General features: G+C 34.3%; 1 protein-coding gene across 1 annotated transcript; it reads left to right on the top strand.

Moving 5' to 3' along the window:
- Positions 1–3,376: 3,376 nt before the first annotated feature.
- Positions 3,377–21,111, top strand: LOC125818481 (uncharacterized). The gene is made up of 14 exons (XM_049497970.1): positions 3,377–3,669; positions 5,789–6,457; positions 7,090–7,296; positions 7,401–7,709; positions 10,420–10,541; positions 11,464–12,651; positions 13,444–13,585; positions 13,661–13,832; positions 13,957–14,120; positions 15,115–15,200; positions 17,088–17,187; positions 18,089–18,150; positions 19,425–19,527; positions 20,462–21,111. Exons 1-14 carry the CDS (start codon positions 3,505–3,507, stop codon positions 20,636–20,638), a joined length of 3,666 nt encoding a protein of 1,221 aa, XP_049353927.1. The 5' UTR covers positions 3,377–3,504; the 3' UTR covers positions 20,639–21,111.
- The last annotated feature ends 784 nt before the right edge of the window (positions 21,112–21,895 follow it).

Here is a 21,895-nt window from a genome sequence, read left to right as displayed (position 1 = left end):
TATTTTCATGCCTTTCTTTTGTCTATAGATTTCTTGCTTTTGGTTAGCTTAGAGTTTTCTTCTTGAATAGGTAACCAAATATTTGAGAAATTAATTTAAAAAGAGACTTGAAATTAACCACATGTCATAATTATTTGTTATTTTTTTAATAATAATTGCACTTTTGGTCCCTTAAATACTACTAAATTCTTGTTTGGTCCTTGTAGTATTTAGATAAACATATTTTAAATAGACGTGTGTTTTTAACACTTAATAAACCATTAAATTTGTCAAGTTTACTTATAGTCTTTTAGACAATAAGTGTTCGTATCAATTAATTAAATATTAAAATGTATTTAACCAAAAACGAGAGCTATTGATTATCAATTTTTTTCAATGATGTTTTCCCCCTTCATTCCTCATTGAGGATAGTCAAATACACGAAATATATTATGTGCTGAAAGTCATATAGTATAAGTAAATGTGTTTAGTCATGTATTACAATAACTTGAAATCGAAAGTGCTATTATTCCTTAAATTTAATTTTGAAACATTTTAATTTCCTATTTATTTATTATTTATTTTTGGGAAAGCTTTAGTTAGGGACAACCTTTGTCTACGTATAGGAAGTTAGTATTTCTTTCATCAAGAAATTGCAGGAATATATTCTTTGATATGTGAAAATTTTAGAATAATTTTCAATGTGAACTTTCATTATTTTTCTAATTCTTTTAAGAAAAAATATACATAATTATATTTATTCGTTTTCTTTTTTCATAAAATTATATAAAATGTTGTAAAGTTGATCCCCTTGATTCTAAATTAGCCAGCTAATGAGGTTTAAATAATTAAAGTAATGAAAAAGAACAGTTGCTTAATGATTTCCCACTTTGGCATATAATTAGATCGAGTCGGTGATTTACTTTTTAATGATAATTTAGACTTATGTATTTTATTTTTCATATTTGACATCTATATTAAATTTGATCAATTTAAAATTACATAAAGAAATTGTAGTTACTTTAAGATTGATTAATTTTGACTAATATCGAGAAGTATGACTTAATATTTTTACTTTTTAGTTGTAGTTTGGACTTTTTCTTATATTATGTATTTGGTGTCAGATATTTGTTCTGATGTTTGATTAATGTGGATTCGCTTTGAGAAGTTCATATTTATTTTTGTCTTGATTAATTTTAATTTGCATCGAGAAGTCCTATTTGAAGTATTTACTTTTTAGTGATAATTGTAACTTCTTATTCGATTTCATATCCGACGCGTAATATTCAATTTGAAAATCCGATTAATTTGAATTCACCTAGAAATGGGAATTATTATTTATTTTCCTAAACCTATTTCCCTTTGGCTATAATAAAAAATGCTTTCTTTATTTTCGTATGAAATGAAGTTATATTCATTAATAATAATGTAATAAATATTTATATTATTGTTGTAAATTTACGTGTTATATCAAATTATTTACCATTAATTCGAAAAATATACTCTAATAAAATGTGTTGTTTTCTCAAATAATGACTCAATTAACACCTTATTATCAGAGTTGGATCATTCAGGAGGTTATTTATATTAATAAAATTACGAAAGAAAAATACTTTCTTTGTTTTATAACCGAAAAAATAATTATATTTTTGTTATTTCACACACTATTATTTTTTAATTTTGTAATATTAAAGTCATTTTATTTATATCATTTACATATAAAATCACTCACTACACTCATATGATAGTTTATATCACTTAGATAATCGATACAATAATATTTTATTATTAAAATCATGCATCTCCCAAAAATAAGATAAATCATAACACTTGTTATAAATTAATTGTATTTATGACAAACAATAGATCGTAATCTTAAAAGAATATCATTATGATAAAATTTATTTTACTGAAACATAGAATAAATTTCGAATATTACATAGATTTTCAAGTTAATTATCAATACTTACTGGAGTTCTAAGAAAATATGTTGATCTAATTAATTCATCTTCCCCTTACGCAAGGAATAAAGAATTCAACAGTTTCTACATTTTTAAATTCGAATGAAAAATTCGAGTAAGTGTGTAAATTCACCCATCACATTATATTCATTGGTGATATTTATATCGTTAGTGACATTCAAGAAAATAATATGAAGTGACATTTTAATTTTTCATTCAAACTAGATTCTTAATATTCTCTTAAACTTTTTTTATCGAAGATATACTATTATAAGAAAAAATGACATTATTCACACAAAAGAAAATAATAATATTTGATGTCGACCTCTTTATAAACACTGAATGATCTCATTTACTTATTTAAAAATCGACTATTTCGATCCTTATATATATATGACTAGTAAATTTACCCACGCTCCACGCAAGAATTTATAAAATAATACTTAAAATCTATCAATCATTAAAACTAAAATACTATATTATCTTACATACAAGATTACGTAGTAACACACATTAATAATGTAAAATAAAATGAAAATTATAACAACTTATCATTTATCCTTAATAACAGAACTCATAAGCATAAATTAATGACTTATCATTTATTCTTAATAACATAATCATAAATTAATGACTATAAAAATATATATCAGGATTTGTAACAATAAGCAATGGTGTCAATGAGTCACTCAACATGAGTAAAGTACACGAATATTTAATTGTGCAGAAGAAGAAGAAGAAGAAAATGTTCAGAATTTTTGTTGTTTTAAAATGAGTGGAAATTCCTCTATTTATAGACAACAAAAGGTTGTGTGAACAAATGTTTATTTTGTCTTATCGAAAACTATTTGAAAAAGTTGCAATCCTTTAGAAAGGTCACAACATTTCATAAAAGTCACGATTTTTCATAAAAATCACAATTCTTCATTAAAGTTACAATTTTTCATAAAAGTGACAACTTTTCATAAAAGTCGCAACTCTTCATTAAAGTCATAACTCTTCATTAAAGTCGCAATATTTCATAAAAGTCACAATTTTTCATGAAAGGGGAAGACTAGTTTTGAAAATAAATAAATTAAAAGGGAATCCTGGTTTGTGGTGGCGCCACGTAGGCGATCCTAGTGTTCTCTTTTATATATGATTGGAGAAATAACAAAGTTATCTCTATCTAATTTATAAACCCACAAGTATAAGTCGTGAAATCAATCACTAATTATTATGTTAGGATATAGCTACACTACAATCTACATAGTGTGTTTATTACTAAAAATTCATAAACACGAGATGCATCGTGCACCCGACTATTCAAAATTGGAGGGAAAATATACAAAAATACCAATTTTTCTTTTGTTTGTTTGTTTCTTTCTACCCCTCTTTTTTCCATTCCTTTTCTCTTTGCCCTTCATATTTTCTTGATTTTGTTCATCACAAAATGCGTAGTAGTAAAATCAAGAATCAAACACCCACAAAGTTCAAATTGTTCAAAAATCCCCAAACCCCATTATCCACAAAACCCTAGTGAAATCTGACGCAAAATTGATTTGAATTTTAGTTTTTAATTTCAATGGCAGTGGATACCAATTTGGTTTCATTGTTTGAGAAGTTGAAGTTGGAAGATCCGTATGTGCAACCTACACAATGGGAATCAATTCCTTCAGAAAGTGGCTTTTCTTCTTCTTTGGATACTAATCGGTTTTCCCATGTTCAATATTCAACTTCGGCTGTTTCTGTGAGGACCCTTTTTAGTTTTCGTTTCTTTGTTTCCGATGATTTTGCCATATTGGAAATGTAGTAGATTAATTGCGAATTGTATAGCTGGTGGGTTGTTTTATACTTATGTATTGCTTTAGTTTTTTTTTTTTTGGCAAGTGTGCTTTGAAAATTTCCATTTGTCCTTGAGTTTCGGTTGAATTAAGTGCTTCTTTGCTGTTTCTATAAGGACCCTTTTCAGCTTTCGACTCTTTCCTTTTGTTGTATTCATGATATTTGCATATCGGCAATGTACTAGGTTAAATGCGAGTTTTATTATACTTGTGTATTGATATAGCATTTTTTGGACAATGTTCATTGAGATTTTCTATTTTTACTTGATTTACAATTGAATTGTGTGCTTCTTTGCTGTTTCTGTGAGGACCCTTTTGATTTTTCATCCAAAAAAATTATTCTTTTTCCATCAATGCAATGTACATAATTAATTTAGTCTTGTACAGCTGGTGGGGTGTTGTTTTATACTTATGTATTGCTATAGCTTCTTTTTGGGCAATCTTATTTTAGATTTTCCTTTTTTGCTCAATTTGCTCAATTTTCAATTGAATTCTGTGCTTCTTGCTGTTTCTGTATGGACTATTTTGATTTTTTGTCCTAAAAGTTTGTGTCTTTTTCTGTCAATTCCAATGAGAAATTCAAGCATCAATGTACAACATTAATCCTATAAAGCATGTTTTTCACTTTGGTAGGTATCCTCTTAGTATTTAACACTGCCATAGCACTCCACCATTTTAACCATCTTATTTTAATTCTATGTCTTGCATCTTCATGTTTTATACCATTCTTCTGGAACATAAGAGGAATGTAACATGAGTACTTCTTAAGGATTGCCTGTCCTAATACTACCTCACTCAATCACGTTTAACTTTGTAGTTATGGTGGGATGTGGTGCATTAATGCTGATATGATTGCATCTTGTGGTGCCAAATTGAAATTTTAGAAAAAGCTTGGCTGTCATTTAGTACCAAATTGCTGCTCCATGTTAAGAGGAGCGTTGTCTATACTTCTCTTTTGCCTTTTAATATATAGACTAGATTTTGGTAGACCTCTTCGAATAGATCATGATATATTGAAGAGGAAGAACTGCATACATTTAAAAGAAAATTCAAAACATTGTGATAAAATTTAAGTATATGTATGTGTCAAATGGAAGGAATTCAAGAAAGGTTGCATACTACTAATAAGGGTGGGTGAGGTGACTCCCCCCCCCCCGCGCGCGCTCTATATTTCTCAGTACCATTGACTGTTCCAAATTTTAAAAAAATCAAGCAATTCAAAAATGTGAAATTTGATTCAATAAGAGTTCCTTAAAAGAATACTTTTACAGCCTAGTTTTGTGCTACTTTTTCTGTTTAGGGTGCTCGCTTTCCTTATATGTCCTAGGTCTGTGGCATATGTACACACCTTTTTGCGGCTTTAGTTACTTGTTTGCTGAACATTTTTTACCTATTAAAAACACTTGTTTCAAATTGCACGGACTTAATTTGCAAGGTTAATTGAGAAATGAGGATTCACATCCAGTTGCAAGATTATAATTTGCAATGTTTATTGTTATATCAATTAATTTGAAGGCTAAAATTAAGGGGAGGTTGGGAAATCTGGTGCAGTATGGCACTTAACGGAAAGGTGAATTTTGTTTCCTCTTATAGTTTGGATTTTCCGAAGTTCTGAAGCTGCAATGGCTGTAATTGATAGATGTTTTAATTGCAACAGTTTAAAGTTAAATGGTTAAGTGTGACTTTCAAATATTTTGCTGGTTCTACTGTAATTCACCTTTTATGTTGTTAATGAAACAAGAAAATGGGAGTGCCAATTTACCAGTTTGAGTGCATAATGTACAACCTATGAAACTGCTTTGTACCTGTGTGTTGCTGGGACAGGTTTTGTTTGGTCATGTTCTTTTGACCTTTTTATTGTTTTCTTTGAACTTCTTTTTTTTGGGACAAGAAAGAGAGTTGCATTATCTTTATCTCTTGTGATGTTACCATTTTATAATGAATGAACTAAATGCTATTTTGCTACTTCGTAACTCCAGAAAACGAAAAGACCCTTTACCTATTATTTTTCATTCACCCTTTTAGGAGTCTAGCTTGGTGAGGCTGGCATTGGATGCTCTGCAAGGTGTAGAATCAGCTCTGATATCTATTCAAAAGCTCTCTGCATTGTTTTGTTTTGACTCAGCTGATAGATCCTTCCATCATATCCCAAATTTGTGGACACGGACTTCAAGCACCCTTGCTTTGGGAAATTTACTTAAATCCATTGGGCATTTTGGTTGCCTCATTTTCCTTCTTCACAAATTTGTCAATCATTTTACATGTTTAAGTCTAGCTAGAAATGAGGATGAAGCTCAAAAGTATGATGACGGTGATGGTGTGGGATGCCGAATGAGCAATCATACACTTGTTAATCAGGCCTTTGCAGTTTCTGTGGCAAAAATTTTAGATGGGTATACCTCCTCCCTCAATACACTATATGCTTCTGTCAACTTGAGGCGTCGCGTGAAGGCTAAGGGTGGAGGCTGTTTTACTAGTGTTGGGCATGGTGAAATCACATTGCTAGAGGCTTATCTGCACTCTGCAGGACTAAGAACTCAGATGGATGTGCTTGGTAATATCTGCAATATGAGTGATCTAGCTCTTAGATACTCTGAATTATCTCTTGAAGAAATAAGTGCCAAAGCATTCTTAGAGTTTAATAAATTCCCCAGAAGTGGTGCTCTGCTCACTTTCTTGTACACACAACTAAAGGTTAGCATTCATCAACTGTATGTTTTTGATCTGGTTCTTTGCTGTTCTATGAAGATTTAGATTGTGCACGGTAGCGAGTCACGCGAGGTATTTGATTATCACCTTGATGTAAATGCTTCATAGATTACATGATGCATATTTCTTTTCTTTCTATATGTGAGGAGGAAGGCAGCTAGTTATGAGTAAGCATGTACCAAAAAGCAATGAAGTAATACTTGGGGAAGGAGACATGCCCATACACTTAACTGATGCTAGAGTGAAAGTGAACCTGTTTTCACATTCATGTTGCCACCTGGAAATGCTACCGAAATATCCAAAATTGATAATTTGATTCTGCTAAGAGATGTTTGTAAGTAGGAAAGAAAATTTTGGCACTCTGAATGGAACTTATGTAACTTTAGGTATTATACTGCAACTTTTGATTTAGTCTGAATGATATAGTCACTGATTTTTGTTATTACAATAATATATATAATCCTAAGTGTTACTTCGTTCACCATTGTGGAAAAAGAGTTCCATTTTTGGTGCAACAAGGTGTTGGATTTTATGGATGTTAGATTTTTGGTGTAAGAGATTAATAAGGTGTCTCTTTTGCTTATTATTGGTAGTGCTTCTTGACTTTTTGTTGCTAGGTGGCTAATCCGGCCCATTGCGCTCTCCTGAAGTTCTTGTTTCTACGTTCATGGGAACCCTACTGTGGATTTATTAGATCATGGATTTTTGAAGGTAGCATTACTGATTCTTTTAACGAGTTCATCGTGGAAAATGTGAAAGAGCAACCTGATCATGAGCCGGGTAACATTGGAATCTCTAATGACTTCCCATTATCAAGTGTTAGGGTAATGCCATCTGTCATTTAGAGTTACAATTTCTTTCTAATGATGATACGCTTATTGTGACTACTTGGGAGTCTGTTTTTATCATCTGCTACTCAATATCTCAGGTGCGAGAGGGAGTTTTGCCTTCGTTTCTGGAGGATTGTTTGCTTCCCCTTTTCCGAGCAGGTCAACAGCTTCAAATAATAATGAAGTTACTTGAGTTCTGTAATACTTTTGGACCATTTAATGGTATTCACGAAGAATTCCTTCCTGGAATCCATGGATTTTCAAGTGAATTCCCAAGCTTCAGATCTTCCTTGTTATTTGAGAAAGGAGCTATTGAGACGATGGTAGATTCAAGAAACAGTTATTACCAAAGGATGCTGGAGAAAATTGACAACGTTTTCACCAAGTCAGAATTCAGATTTCGGGAGGTAATTTCATTTCAGAGGCCACAGTTACAAATTCTTCTTGCTTATAAATTTCTTGCAGTCATCCTGTAGCTACAGCTGTAGAACCATGAAATAAGTTTCTTGTGTTCCTGTTTTTCAGCTGTCGGTTCCATGAAATAATTTTCCAGGATAACTAAGCTATGTTATATAAATGCTAATTGCTTGTGCTGTTTGTCTTTTAAGAAAGTCTGATCTTTCTGTGATTGTTTATCCTATTTAAGATTTTCTAATGAAAAGTATCCAGTGTGGGAACGCAGACTTTTACTTCTTTTGGCCATTAAGATTAAATAATCTAGTACTTAATTTGTTGTGGGGTCGTCAAGCATAGTCTGCATAGCTTCTTTACTTTTAGTAATACCCAACTATCGGGGAAAAGTTTCAAGGAAGAGTTCTTTTGCCTCCTGAAAATACTGCACTAGTATAGTTTCAAGGAAGAGTTCTTTTGACTCACAACAACTGCACTAGACACATTGGAAAACAAGATCCATATATGTGATATCTAGTAGTTGGGAATAGGTTTTATCTTGTTAGGACATTGATTTTGGACCTATTACTTTTTCTAAGAGTACTTTAAAGTTTATTATTATTTATTATTATTGTTATTGTTGTTGTTGTTGTTGTTGTTGTTGTTGTTTTGTATGATGATGATTTGAGGTGAGTTTAAATGGAGAAACTTGGTCAGTGAGGAGTCATATAGGCAACCAATCTCAACTTGTTTGGGACTTGGACATAATTGTTGTAAAATTACCGATGAAAAGTGATAAATCTCTTCTAAGATATATCAAGTTTTTCTCTTCTCCACCCCAAATGGTGATGGTTTTGAAACACTTGTTTGATACTCTAGCATGGTTCAACTTATTTGGTTCTTTCTAAATCTGTCTGCTGCCTTGGAAAATGTGGACATGGAGGCCTGACAGGATGTGGAGTATTTTGTTTCAAAAGTTCAGATTGTGATCTTTTATTAATGAAGCAGAATGCCCAGTGATAGCTTGGTATTAATTTGCCAGATTTTGTTTGTTCATAGCTTCATGAGTTCCAAGTCTAGATTCATTCGACTTGGTTGAAGATAAGAAAGAGATAGGTCAGGATAAAAATGAGATATTGGACTCAACGTCATCTGCAGTTTATGTACAGAATTTTCACTTCATGTCAAGCAGCACTCTTTTTGATGTTACTAAGCTCTTGACTTCTTGATTTCGCATCATTGTATTGTATGCACCCAAGGGTGTGACCTAGTGGTCAATGAAGTGGGTTGAAAACCATAAAGTCTCTGGTTCAAATCCTAGTAGAGACAAGAACACCAGGTGATTTCTTCCCATCTGTGCTAGCCTTGGTGGACTGAGTTACATAATATTTGTTGCTAGTGGGAGGTGACAAGTATCTCGTGGAATTAGTCGAGGAGTGTTCAAGCTGGCCCGGATACCATGGTTATAAAAAAAAATTATTGTATGATCTCCCAACAACAAAATATGATTGAAGTTAAAACAAAATTCTGCCTTTTTTTGTAAACCCTTCTCTAAAATGATATGTTTATTCTAGGATTAGGAGTGGATGCATTTTTTTTTCTTAAAAGTGTGTTTGGAGGAAAGTTTTTGGGGAGAGCAAGGGAAAGTAAGAAAATGGACAAAAACTCGAGTTCTTATTGGGCAGAAATAGAGGGGAAAAGCCTTCGTTGGCGAAATCTGTGAGGCCAAAAACAGACCTTGACATTCTAAACTTAAAAGAATTGCACATATATGTACATTACAGTCAATGGTCGACTACCATATGTTTCCTTTTTTCTTTAGATCAAACCCCAAACAAATTTTGATCCCTTTTTCTTGTCTCCTTTTTTATCCCCCCTTTTCTGCATGGTTTCTTTTCCTCTCTACCTTTTTTGCTTTTGATTTAGACCATCCATTGTTCTATATCATTTATTTTCGCTGTAGATGATTTCAAAGTCCTGCTTCGATGGATGGAAAGAAGTGAACACCAGAGATCCAGTAAAAAGGTCTTTGACAAACCCTTAGCAGAAGTGTTACATCTCCTTCTCCCTCATGTATTTCTAATGCACTAATAGGTGAGAAATGAATTTAGATGATATTAAAATACAAAGACAGGAGAAGAAATGAGATATTTAAAACAAAGAATACGCTAGATAATGGACAGTACTACATATAAGACATGGTTTCTTACCACCAAATGTATTAGTTTTTGTTTACACATTCCTGAAGTTAACTGTTAGAGGTGCCATTTCTGCATTTGTGGAGTACCTATGAGTTTGATACATATCCCTTGTTGACAAAATCCTTTGATATTTTTATGAAGCATCAAGCAATCTGGACAATTAGAACAACTTTATTCACAGTAATGCTAGTTTCTCACCGTCTATTGCATTTAGGGGTCGTTTGGTTGGGAACAAGTTATCCCAGAATTAATTATCCTAGGATAAGGATTAGTTATCCTAGGATAACATATCCCACCATGTATGTGGGATAACTTATCCCATCACTATGGTATAAATGGTGGGATAAGTTATCCCAAACATGGCAACCAAACAAGACAATAAAATTTTATCCCAGGATTATTTTTTTATTCCAAGACTATTTATTCTTATCCCTCACACCAAACAACCCCTTAGAGTTAAAACAAGGTTAATCTTTAATTCCCCCTTTTACCTTTTCATGTGTTACATAAGTTTTCTATTTCCCAGATATCTCGGCAAGGCATGCAACCTAGATATGCAAACCATGCCAGGAATTTGAACTCTCCTGTAGAGTTTTCAACTAGTGACAACTTGGAAACATGTTCAACTGATACTGGAGAGAAAACTTTGTAAGTGTGCCAGTTTACATTCTTCATTGCATGTCCTCATGTGCTTTCTCATTTGTGCCTCCATCCAAGACTGTCTACAATCTAATTTTCTGATAGTTGCTTATCTACTATATATCCTACCATTCTTTCTCTATAGCTCTTTTTTTTAGATGATAAAGTTCTTTCTCTATAGCTCCTGTGCTTTGAATATAGAGGAAAAATTGCATGATCTGAAGTATGAAATTTTGAAAAGAATAAGTAAATAAATAAAGTATCTACTCTTCAACAATTTAAACTTTTAGGTGAGTCTGTTTACCAATTCAATATGGTATTCAAGTAAGCTGAGTCTCACCACACTCTTCATAAAATAAGCTTCCACTTGCTCGGTCAATGAAAAAGAATCTCCACTGCACCCGAGGGTATGTGTTGAAGGACCAAGATAAAAAGTATAAATATCCCTTTTTGACGGTTTGAACTCTTAGATGAAAAGGTTTACCCAGTCCAACAAGGTGTTGAGTTATATTCAGTCCCATATTGGTCCAAAGAGGTCTGTAAAGATTTGGGCCACTCCATTCCGTTGTATGTTCAGATTGTTTCACATGGTATTGAGACAACATTTAGAAAGCTCATTCTAAGACTCATAAGTCCGCATCAAAGTCCAAGTGTTAATCCTAAAATCAGGTTGCACGTGCAGGAGGGTGTTGAGTCACGTAAGTCTACATCAGGTTTATTAGGGGCATCTGTTAGGGGTTTATAAATTGCCTTAGTATTTTGAGTGGATCCTTTTTACATTAAGTGATTTCATTGAACTCTTTTGTTTAGTTCCTAGAGCTGCATACCTGAGTCTTTTCTTTCCACTCATTGTTGAAGCTCATCTGAACATTTCTGTTTTTTTGTACAAGTCCTTTCCTGTTTCTAAAAAGTATCCTATCTGAATTTTTAGGCCTCACAACACCATGGAAGCTGAAGTTAGCACAGACAATGATTTTTCTTTTACTGAAGATCTCCTGGAATCATCTGAATGTTCATGGGAAGATAATATAGAGGAGCAAAGCGATTTTGATCTGTCGAGAAACGCCCCGGGCAATGATGTGGAGTTGGAACCAGATTATTTATCTGCTTTAAGTTTTACTGATGATGGTCTTCTACAGAAGCAGAAGTTTCCACAAGGTGAGACTTCATGCCCTGCAGAATATGTTTCATATGAAACATGGAAAAGAATGGAAATATCATGTTTTTCCATGGATGTTAGTAACAGTGAAAGAGCTGCATGTGATAGCTCTCTGCCCTATAGAAGTGAGGAAAAAAGTATGTTGCAGACACTTGATAACCAGATTACTAACAGTTGCCAAAGTACATCCTGGCTGCCTGATTGCTTTCCAGGAAATCTTCTGAATAATGATGGGAGGAGCTCTAAGACTACATGGTTGCGTGCAGTTGAGATTGAGCCGGAAATAAGTAGTTGTAGCATTGGTGTCCAGTTGAATTTAGACTCTGGTGTTTCATTTCTACCTCAAGATCCTTCACTGCCTGATGCTTATGAAAAGGATCAGCATCCAAATAGAGCTTGTAACTTTTTAAGTTCAACAAGTTTGCCATCATGGCAGCTGAAGCATCACTCCAACTTTTTCAGCATGAACCCAATTTTGACTAAAAATTCTCTTAACCTAAAGAGGGAGTCTGAACAAATGTGCTCAAGAGATTCTAGAGAACCTTATCCTTTTTTTGATTTCACATCTATAAAGGATCCTTGCCAGGTGTATATAGAAAAGTTTTCTGCCAGTTCTAGAGATCAGTTAGGAGCTGGGGATTCTGTTTTGACTAGTACAGCAGCTACTTCTGCCATTCTTACTAGTCGTCAACATAACTTAAAAGATTACTCCGATGAGAACTTGGAGAACAAGGCAGAGCCGTCTCATACTTGTTCCCCTGTAAGTTCAAAGGTCCACTATGACAAAGTCTCATCATTGGAAAATGCTGCTGGTGGGAGTGGTTGGGAGAGACTGCTTGCTAATTCTAGCAAGATTTCCAGTACAACTGCCAGATATCCAAAGACTAGTTTGGTGACAGTTCTTGAGATGCCACTGGATCATATTATCAAAAAGTGCCTGTTGGAAGAGATTTTGCTTCAGTATCCTTATGTACTCTAGATGCATGAAATAGAGCTTATCAACACTTGAAATTAACTGTCCTTTATATTCCTTATTTGTTTATGCTCTAGTAATGTGGGCTTCCAATGTTACTCTCATTCCTGATGAGAAAAGAATTCCATTTACGTTTTTCTGACTACTTAGCATATTATATTAAAATCAACCTAGGTTACATTAAGAAGTGACCAATTAATGAAATAGGTACAAATTCATATTCCTGTGACCTGTAGTGCTAAAATTTTATTCAATGAGCAACGTTCATCTATATAGTTGACATATACTTGATAAAGCCTGAGTATCTAGAATTTTGAAGTTGGAAACGTTTTTAGACCTTTTTGATTTACGCACTCTCAGATGATGGGTTTTCATGAATAATCAGTTAGTTCCAGGTCAGTGAAGTATTTGAGTTGCAGGGCTAATGTTCCATAGCAGGATGTAGTTCTATAGAACCAATTTCCTTCTCCAAGTTTGTAATAGTGATCATTGTCTTCTCGCTTTGACATCTGTCATCTGTTTAGTTCTCTTAGTTTTCTCCTTCGACTCCTCAACTTTGATATTGTTTTCAGCTGGTTTATACCTGTGAAAGTTGTATTTTCATCTCTTTCTCTAATTTTGTGAAGAGTATTTTTAGAAAAGAAACGATTGTTTTGCTCAAGATTTTATTTGTTAATAACCACCATCCTCACAATGTTCTTTAAGTAACCTTTACCTGTTGGGGAGTATACAGACAAAGGCATTCATGGTGGCCTCTCATTTTTCCTTGACATTTCTAGATACAAATATTTGAGCAAATTGACTATAAAATTACTTGAAGAAGGTTTTAGTTTGCAAGAACATTTGCTAGCACTAAGGAGGTACCATTTTATGGAATTAGCAGATTGGGCACATCTGTTTGTCAGCTCTCTCCAGCATCATGTATGTTCTTCGACCACTTCATAGTTTGTTATTGTTTCCTTCTTTTTCTTGATTTGTGGTATATCTTCAAACCAGAAATGGTACACCTTAGAGGCTGAAAAGAGAATATCAGAAATTCAGGGCATTCTTGAGTTGTCAGTTCAGAGATCTTCTTGTGAAGGAGACCCTTATAAGGACCGTTTGTATGTCTATGTGAAAGGGAGTAGTATGACAAACATCTCAGTTTCGGCTACAGGAACATTTTATGGTATGATCTGCATGCCACGTTCTATTTTCTCTCCATCACTGTTTCTCTTAATATCTGTATACATGGTGCATTGTCCTCTATAAGCATTTTGGTTCAGTTTTTAGAACTATACTACTCTTGGCAGGAATCTACTCCTTTGATTTTTTGGGTTTGGGTTACCGAGTAGATTGGCCACTCAACATCATATTGTCTCCTGGAGCATTGAGAATATACTCGGATATCTTTAGTTTTCTGATGCAAGTCAAGCTTGCTGTTTTCTCTTTAAGTGATGTATGGCGTTCATTGAAGGTACTGATTTGATATTGGTCCCATATTTTTGTATTGCATCATGCATATATGTGTTATGCGTAGATTGTATCTTTCTATTGTCTTTGCTTAATCCTTCTTTTTTTCTTTTCTTTACGGATTCCTATCCCTACATATTTATGATTTAACATAATCTGGAAACTTATCTATACCTAGTTTGTTGAACTTAAAACAAGTTCAGGCCTGTTTGGGCTTGACTGGCTGAAACAGTTCCCTAATGCTGAAATTATCACTTGTGACCATGGAAACTCCTATTTCGTTTCTTGTCATTAGCGTACACAGGTTGAGACAGGGATATCCCCATTTTTTTTTGTCAAATGCCTAGTGAAGGCATTAATATATGGAGCCCACAGATAAATGATTGAATCTATGTTGTATGAAGGAATGAAACTGGGCTTATTTATCTTTGTAAGTTTTAAGTGTCGGAAATTGTGGTTCAGTCTCGTTATACCACTTAACAGGAATTATTTCCTTCGTTTTGCATGTTCGGTTTGCTTCTAGTGGCCACCATCTCAGTTTAGTTAGTTTCTGAAGGATTTGATTATGAAGGTTTTCAACCGAGGAGATGTATTTCAAGAAATGTATTTCTCTTATATCTTACCCCTTCTCTATCATGCTGATATTATGTAACAAGTAAACTGAAGATGCGTATTTACATTAATTTCTTCCCAAAACCAAAAAAAGAGATTACTCTGCACACAAAAATCACAGCTGCAATTGTAAAAGTTGGCTTAACCAAATTATTGTACATAAATGATGCTTTAAGTCACCTAATAATTTTGATATGTTGTCCTTGTGAACAAGTAAACTGAAGATGCATATTTACATTCATTTCTTCCTAAAACCAAAAAAAAAAGAGATTACTCTGCACACAAAAATCACAGATGCAATTTTAAAAGTTGTCTTAACCAAATTATTGTACATAAATGATGCTTTAAGTCACCTAATAATTTTGATATGTTGTCCTTGTGAACAGGATCTTTCTCAATTGAACAAGAAGAATCAACATTCTGTGTTTGATAATGCAGAACCAAAGCAATTGTCCATCTTAACTGAAATGAGGTCCTTCCACATTTTAATGATTGTTATCTTCTTTCTATCTGGCTATCTCGATATCATCTGACTCAAGGCATGTCCGGTAACTGTATTTGAAAAAGACATTGTTCGAGGAATAACCACAAGACATTATGCTCATGCTTTTGTTTCTGACATGTTTTTCTGCATGATGTTTCTCTCTCTTGCACGTGCTCAGATGTGTGAAAATGTTTATTTATTAAGAGGTTGTGTACTATTATTTACGTAGAAAGATGCTAGCTTTTCCTGAGCTTGTTCCAAGTTGAGATATTTTAGATGTAACTATAGAGTTTCTTTTGATAGAAACCTAAGAAGCATGGTCAGTGCACACCATTCATTTCTTGGTTAGTTTGGAAACGCAACTGAGAACTAGGTACTTTGTGCCTAATCACTTGCTGGATCGCAATCACACTCCATGCTAAATGCAAATTAAAGATTTTTGAGCCACAAGGAAATTAGGAAATAAGAATTCATGTCCCTCCAACATACCATTGAAGCATTTTGTTCCTCCAATATGCCATTGAAGTGTCTAGTCTTACCATCACACTTGTCTCAAGTACTCCAACTAAGCCCTTTCAGCATCACAAAAAGAACTAAGGTATCATCAACGAATAAAAGATGTGACACCCTCAAAATACTACTGTGGCAGAAAACCCCATCATGTAGCTTCCCACCACAACATCCATCATCCTAATCAACGCTTTCATTACTAGAGTGAACAACATAGGTGATAGAGGGTCTCCCTGTCTCACTCCTTTTGAACTACCAAATAAACCACATTCACACTTGTCTCAAGTACTCCAACTAAGCCCTTTCAGCATCACAAAAAAAACTAAGGTATCATCAACGAATAAAAGATGTGACACCCTCAAAATACCTTGCTCCCCTACTGCGGCAGAAAACCCCATCATGTAGCTTCCCACCACAACATCCATCATCCTAATCAACGCTTTCATTACTAGAGTGAACAACATAGGTGTTAGTGGGTCTCCCTGTCTCACTCCTTTTGAACTACCAAAGAAACCACATTCACACTTGTCTCAAGTACTCCAACTAAGCCCTTTCAAGCATCACAAAAAAACTAAGGTATCATCAACGAATAAAATATGTGACACCCTCAAAATACCTTGCTCCCCTACTGCGGCAGAAAACCCCATCATGCAGCTTCCCACCACAACATCCATCATCCTAATCAACACTTTCATTACTAGAGTGAACAACATAGTGATAGTGGGTCTCCCTATCTCACTCCTTTTGAACTACCACAGAAACCACATGGTTTACCAATCACGAGGACTATGTACCTGACTGCTGGGATGCAAAATCTGCAAAATCTGATCCACTTCCTCCCCTTTGCACCAAGAACCATTTTTAGCATAATAAAATCGAGAAACTCCCAATTGACTGTTAGAATGTTACAGTTGTATATAAAATATAGTTTTGACGTTGGAAGAAACTAGAAAGTAAATATGTCATGTGTAAACCATGCATAAAAGCTCCTAGACTTATGACACTTGTCTCATGCATGCTTCAACTCTTACAGTGGCGGAGCCAGATTTTTCAATAAAGGGGGTTCAAAATCTGGTGAAATAGACACACGAAATAGCCTAAGGGGGTTCGACATCTACTGTATATACCTAAAAAATTATTTTAACCATGTAAAAATAATATAATTTTCCACTGAATGGGGTTCGGATGAACCCCCTAATGATAAGGTGGCTCCGCCACTGAACTCTTATGTCTCAATGTATGTTTATCCCATGATTTTCTGCTCTAATCATGTATGCTACACGTGCCGAGTCTTGTCATTTCTTTTGTGATTAGAGTTTGCTACTTTCTGCTGTTTTACTTGCATGTTTCTGAATTTTATTCCAGGCACCAGCTTAATCATTTTGTGTCAACGTTGGAACAATATGTACAATCACAACTATCTCATGTGTCCTGGTGCAGGTTCATGCATTCCCTTAAGGATAAGGTTAGGAGCACCTTGTATCTAGGTTTTAGTGATTTTCCCCTTCATTTGCTGTTTGGTTTGATTATCAGCTTTTCACCAGTCTTAATCTTGTGATCTACTGAATTTCGGTACCCTATGGTATGCTCTGTTTTAGAATGGTTTCAAGCTCTTATATCTTATGATTTGCATGCCCAACATGTGAACCTATATGGATGAACTAATTAGCTGTTGAAAATCAAAAAAAAAAATTGCTGTTGTCTTTTTGGTTATAAACGCCCCCCCCCCCCAACACACACACATACCCCTTTATTTTTTTCTTAAAAAAAAAAAAACCTGGTAGTGTAGTCTTGGTTATAGGACTTTGCCAGTTGAGTTGGTCTCTTCAACATGGTGTTGGTCAATAATAAATATTAATTTTGAGATTTAGCATCCATGAATTTGTGAAGGCTTGCAAGTTCGAAAGCTTTATGAACATATATATATATATATATATATATATATATATATATATATATATCTCATCTTCTGGTAGCTTAATTTAGAAGTTAAATGAGCATATTGACCAATCCTTGTGAACGTGCTTCCATCCCTTTTTCTATGACTGGGCCACTCATTCAGAACTTACCATACAGAAGTGTCAAGTTGTTCTCATTTTATTTGTTAAGCAATGCAAGCTATATTTCCTCTTCTGAGAAATACAGTTCTGCTTTTATTTTCTTGGTGATATATTTCTAGTATGTCTCGCTGGCTCAAACAGGTTTTATGCCCTTAATGTATCATTATTTAAGCATTAGGTGCTTGCTGCTGATAGTAATTCTAAATAATTCAAAAAAACTCTTATTAATTCGATTCTGAGATTTCTGTCATTTTGACATTGTTCAAGATGTTACTCCACACTTGTGATACATTCTTTGGTCATCAGGTCAAAGATATGATGGATCTTCATTCTGCACATATGGCATATCTGAACGACTCCTTGCACCTGTAAGATCGACTTGTGGTCACTTTTCTTATTCTCTCTCACGTACACAAACAGGGTATGGAAATACTTTTGAAATATGGGATATTTTGGTGCTTAATTTTGTAGCACAACACTCTGGGATATAATCATCAAGTTGTTGCACTATAGATTTGTCATTTTGCCACAGTTTTAAGCTAATGGAAAAAAAGTGATTATGACGTGTGATTGAGTAGGAGTCCCGGTGGGTATAAGATGATGTGACCAGTGTAAATGACGGTTAGCAGTGACCTTGAGAATATCGGGTGGCTATTTGTGCATGAGGGGGGAGGGAGGGTGTAGAGAGCGGAAGATAATATTTGCGAGGGTGAGTCAGAAAGATGAATATTTAGAGTGTATTTACATTTCACTTGATCATTGTTGGTTGAGACATTGAACTCTGTTTGTAGTTCTCCACTTCTGTGATTAATGAGGACTAAAAGGATGGACAAGGGTATTTTGTGTTCTTCTACTTTAGTATGAAAAAGTTGTCAGACATTTCTAATTTTTCCATGTTTTCTTTTTAAGAAGCTCAAATATTCTTTTGGCTATTGTATCTTTATTTCTTATAACTAAATTATAAATGGAGAAAAGAAAAAAACACATCTGAAGCTGAACAGCACTAATGGTTTTGTTATGATATATTGTCATTTATCTTCTTCAGAGACCCTATTGTACTCTTCTAGTAGCAGGACACGTAGGCTACTACAATTATCTAGCTTATACTTGTAACCTTTCTTTTGTCCAATTGTTCCAATTAAATGAGCAACCAGTTAAAATGGAGTGAACAACAATATATTGTGGGACTACACGGTATGTTGTTGACTTGTTGGGTAAAGATGAAAAGAAAAGTAATTCTCCAGATAAAGACTAGCTGACAGATTGTTGATGAAATTGACTGGCTCCTTCTGACCCAAAGCTTCTGTTTTGACCTCCTAAAGTTAATTTAGTCAAAGTAAATTTGGTATAGATTTGTGTAGTTGCGAAACTATAACCCCCCCCCCCTCCCCCCGCCCATGCGCACACACACAAATAAAAATAAAGAAAACAGCTTTAAGTTCATACTGCTAAAGTGAATTCCCCATTAATTGAAGGTTTTCCACTTGTCATAGAATTGACTTAAAGAGTTAAGAATGGTTTGCTCGTGACCTTGACCTATTCTAGACACAAGTCCCTAACTTCACTTTTCAGCTTTGTCAGTGATAATTAAAATTGTTCTGTCTGATGTATTTATGATTATTTTCAATATAAACCTTTGCAGATGTTTCTTGTCAGAGGAAACTCAACATATTGCCAGCATTATACGAAGTATCTTGCAATCTGCGGTGGATTTTCGATCTTGTCTGAAAGGAGACATTTCTCAGGTAATAGTTGTATTCATAAACAACACAAAGGTAGTGCTGGAGATCCTATACAAGTGAGGGGAAAAAGCCAAAACAATTAGCCCTTCGCTAATCTTAGGGACAAAATGAAATCTAGTAAAGTTTCTGCCTCTTTTGCATATTCCTTTTGAGACCAAAAGTGAAATAACAAGCTACAGTCTAACTTAATCTTCGACTGATTTTTGCTTCTCTTTTAAACCTCTGGAGTTCCTGGCTCTCCAAATCACCCACTAGATACATGATGGAATCGTGTACCACCAGCAATTTCTGGCTTTGCCCAGCCCCTGCCTATACCAACAATGCAAAAGATCTCGTGTATTCCTAGGCATAGACCATTTGACTCCAGCGAAATTGAGAAATAGCTGTCATAGCTTGTCGGTAATAGGACAATGCAAAAACAAGATGATTGATGGCTTCTGCGTGGATGCTGCATAAGTAACTTCTGCTACATAAATGTAGCCCTCTTGTTTGGAGATTATCAATAGTTAAGCAAACCTACTTTCCATCAGTAGATGTGCAATGTCGAGAACTTTCCAAAAACCAATCAACCATACTCTGGCATTTCCAATGATTCATATTTGTTCTAAAATAGTGGATCTACTACCGCTCTATCAAAGTATAGATGTGTAACCCTGACAACTTCCCAAAAACTTATAGATTTCACATACTCTTTCTCATTCCCAATCATTTACATTTCTTCTAAATGGACATCTAATACAAGTTCTTTCAAACAGTAAATTGTATGTACAAATTTCAGCAACTGTTCTCGTACCTTGCATGCATCTTGATTATTTTGTTTTGGGGGAATGCCATATATGGAAATAAATCAAGTTACTGTGGAAAAAGTTGTATTTTACCTCTTCCGAGAGAGTGAAGATAAGGAACCAAGTACAAAATAAATATCTGATGTTTGCAGGTGCTTAACATGAGGAAATCATTTTCGAAGAACATCAAAGAGTTGTATCTATGTTATCTTAAGTCACCCAAACATGGAGAATTCGGCCTGTCAAGTTTCTGGGAGCGTCTGAATTATAACGACCATTATTCAGAAGTTATTGGTAAACAAATGGGACACCAGGTCTTTCTAGTCTAAAACCACCCATCAAGGAGGATACTGTAAGCAGAAGGAGATTATTTTGTTTCAGGATGGACCTTGGTTATGATCACAGGGTCAGATTTCCACGAGCAATAGCATCGATCTTGACATTTCATCAGGCACATTTTGTTCAAAGGTTCACTCAAGCCCCACGAGCACAGCAATATACATTAAACGTCGTGCATGTCTATTTAGGATCAGAAGTGGTCATCTACTTCAGGTGGATATCAGGCTTTCCTATCTTGCTCATATAGACTTGCAACTTTTTGGTTGTAACATTATAGGATATGTCATTTAGGTTTCAATGAGGTGATTCTTTATGCTTTTCGTTAGTTTGGTATGTTATACATATTTATATGTTGTATAATATAGAACAAGTGAATTTTAGCATTTGTTGATAACTCAGGTGAAATGTAAATGTAATTTCTTGTGGTTCTCTATTTGTTATGAGCATGGCAAGTGGTTTCTGTTGTATTTGGTTTGCAACCTCTCTACCTCGTAAATATTGAGGTAAGATCTGCGTACAAATTACCTTTTTCAGATTTCATTTGTGGAATTATACGAAGTATATTGTTGTTGACTAGAAAATTTTGACACTGGATTTAGGCTAATTTTTTGTCCGCACGACTTGGTTGAAATTGAGGCGTAATTATGTCAGAGTTAACTTTTTGTCTACTTGAAGTCGAAGTGATTAAATTTAATGAGATATATTTCAGAACTTACATAAACTTAAATTAATCATTTTTTCTCAAAAAGAATTGCAAAATTAAGAATGTATTTTTCTCCCTTTTTCATAATTTTAATATTGTAAGCTTAAATTACTTATTAACTCCCTTAGTTTGGGATTTTGCTCATAAAAAAAAGGTAATTTGGTGCACTATGCTTTTGCATGCATGGATTCAATGAAAGACAAGATCACAAGGATCTATTGGACACATAATAACGTCCTTTTCAGCTACGCCAGGGCCCCCTTTAAACGGTTAGAAATTGAACATTTACACAAGCATACTCAAAGTTATTGATTAAACATAGTAATAGAATTTAAGTTATATATACCATTTAATTTTAAAAAAACCATCGGTTTATGCGTAGTCTTTAACTAATTTAAATTTAGGGAAAAAGGACAAATATACCCCCGAACTTTGATAAATGGTACGTCTATACCCTCTGTTATACTTTTCGTCCGTCTCAATCCTTGCCGTCCAATAATCGGTGCACATTTGCCCCTCCCACTAACGACACCCTCTTTGTGTA

This window comes from Solanum verrucosum, unplaced genomic scaffold, assembly GCF_900185275.1.
Source record: "Solanum verrucosum unplaced genomic scaffold, falcon-dt-bn FXZP01000462.1, whole genome shotgun sequence".
NCBI classification, from domain to species: domain Eukaryota; kingdom Viridiplantae; phylum Streptophyta; class Magnoliopsida; order Solanales; family Solanaceae; genus Solanum; species Solanum verrucosum.
This window is presented reverse-complemented; position numbering and strand designations above follow the sequence as displayed.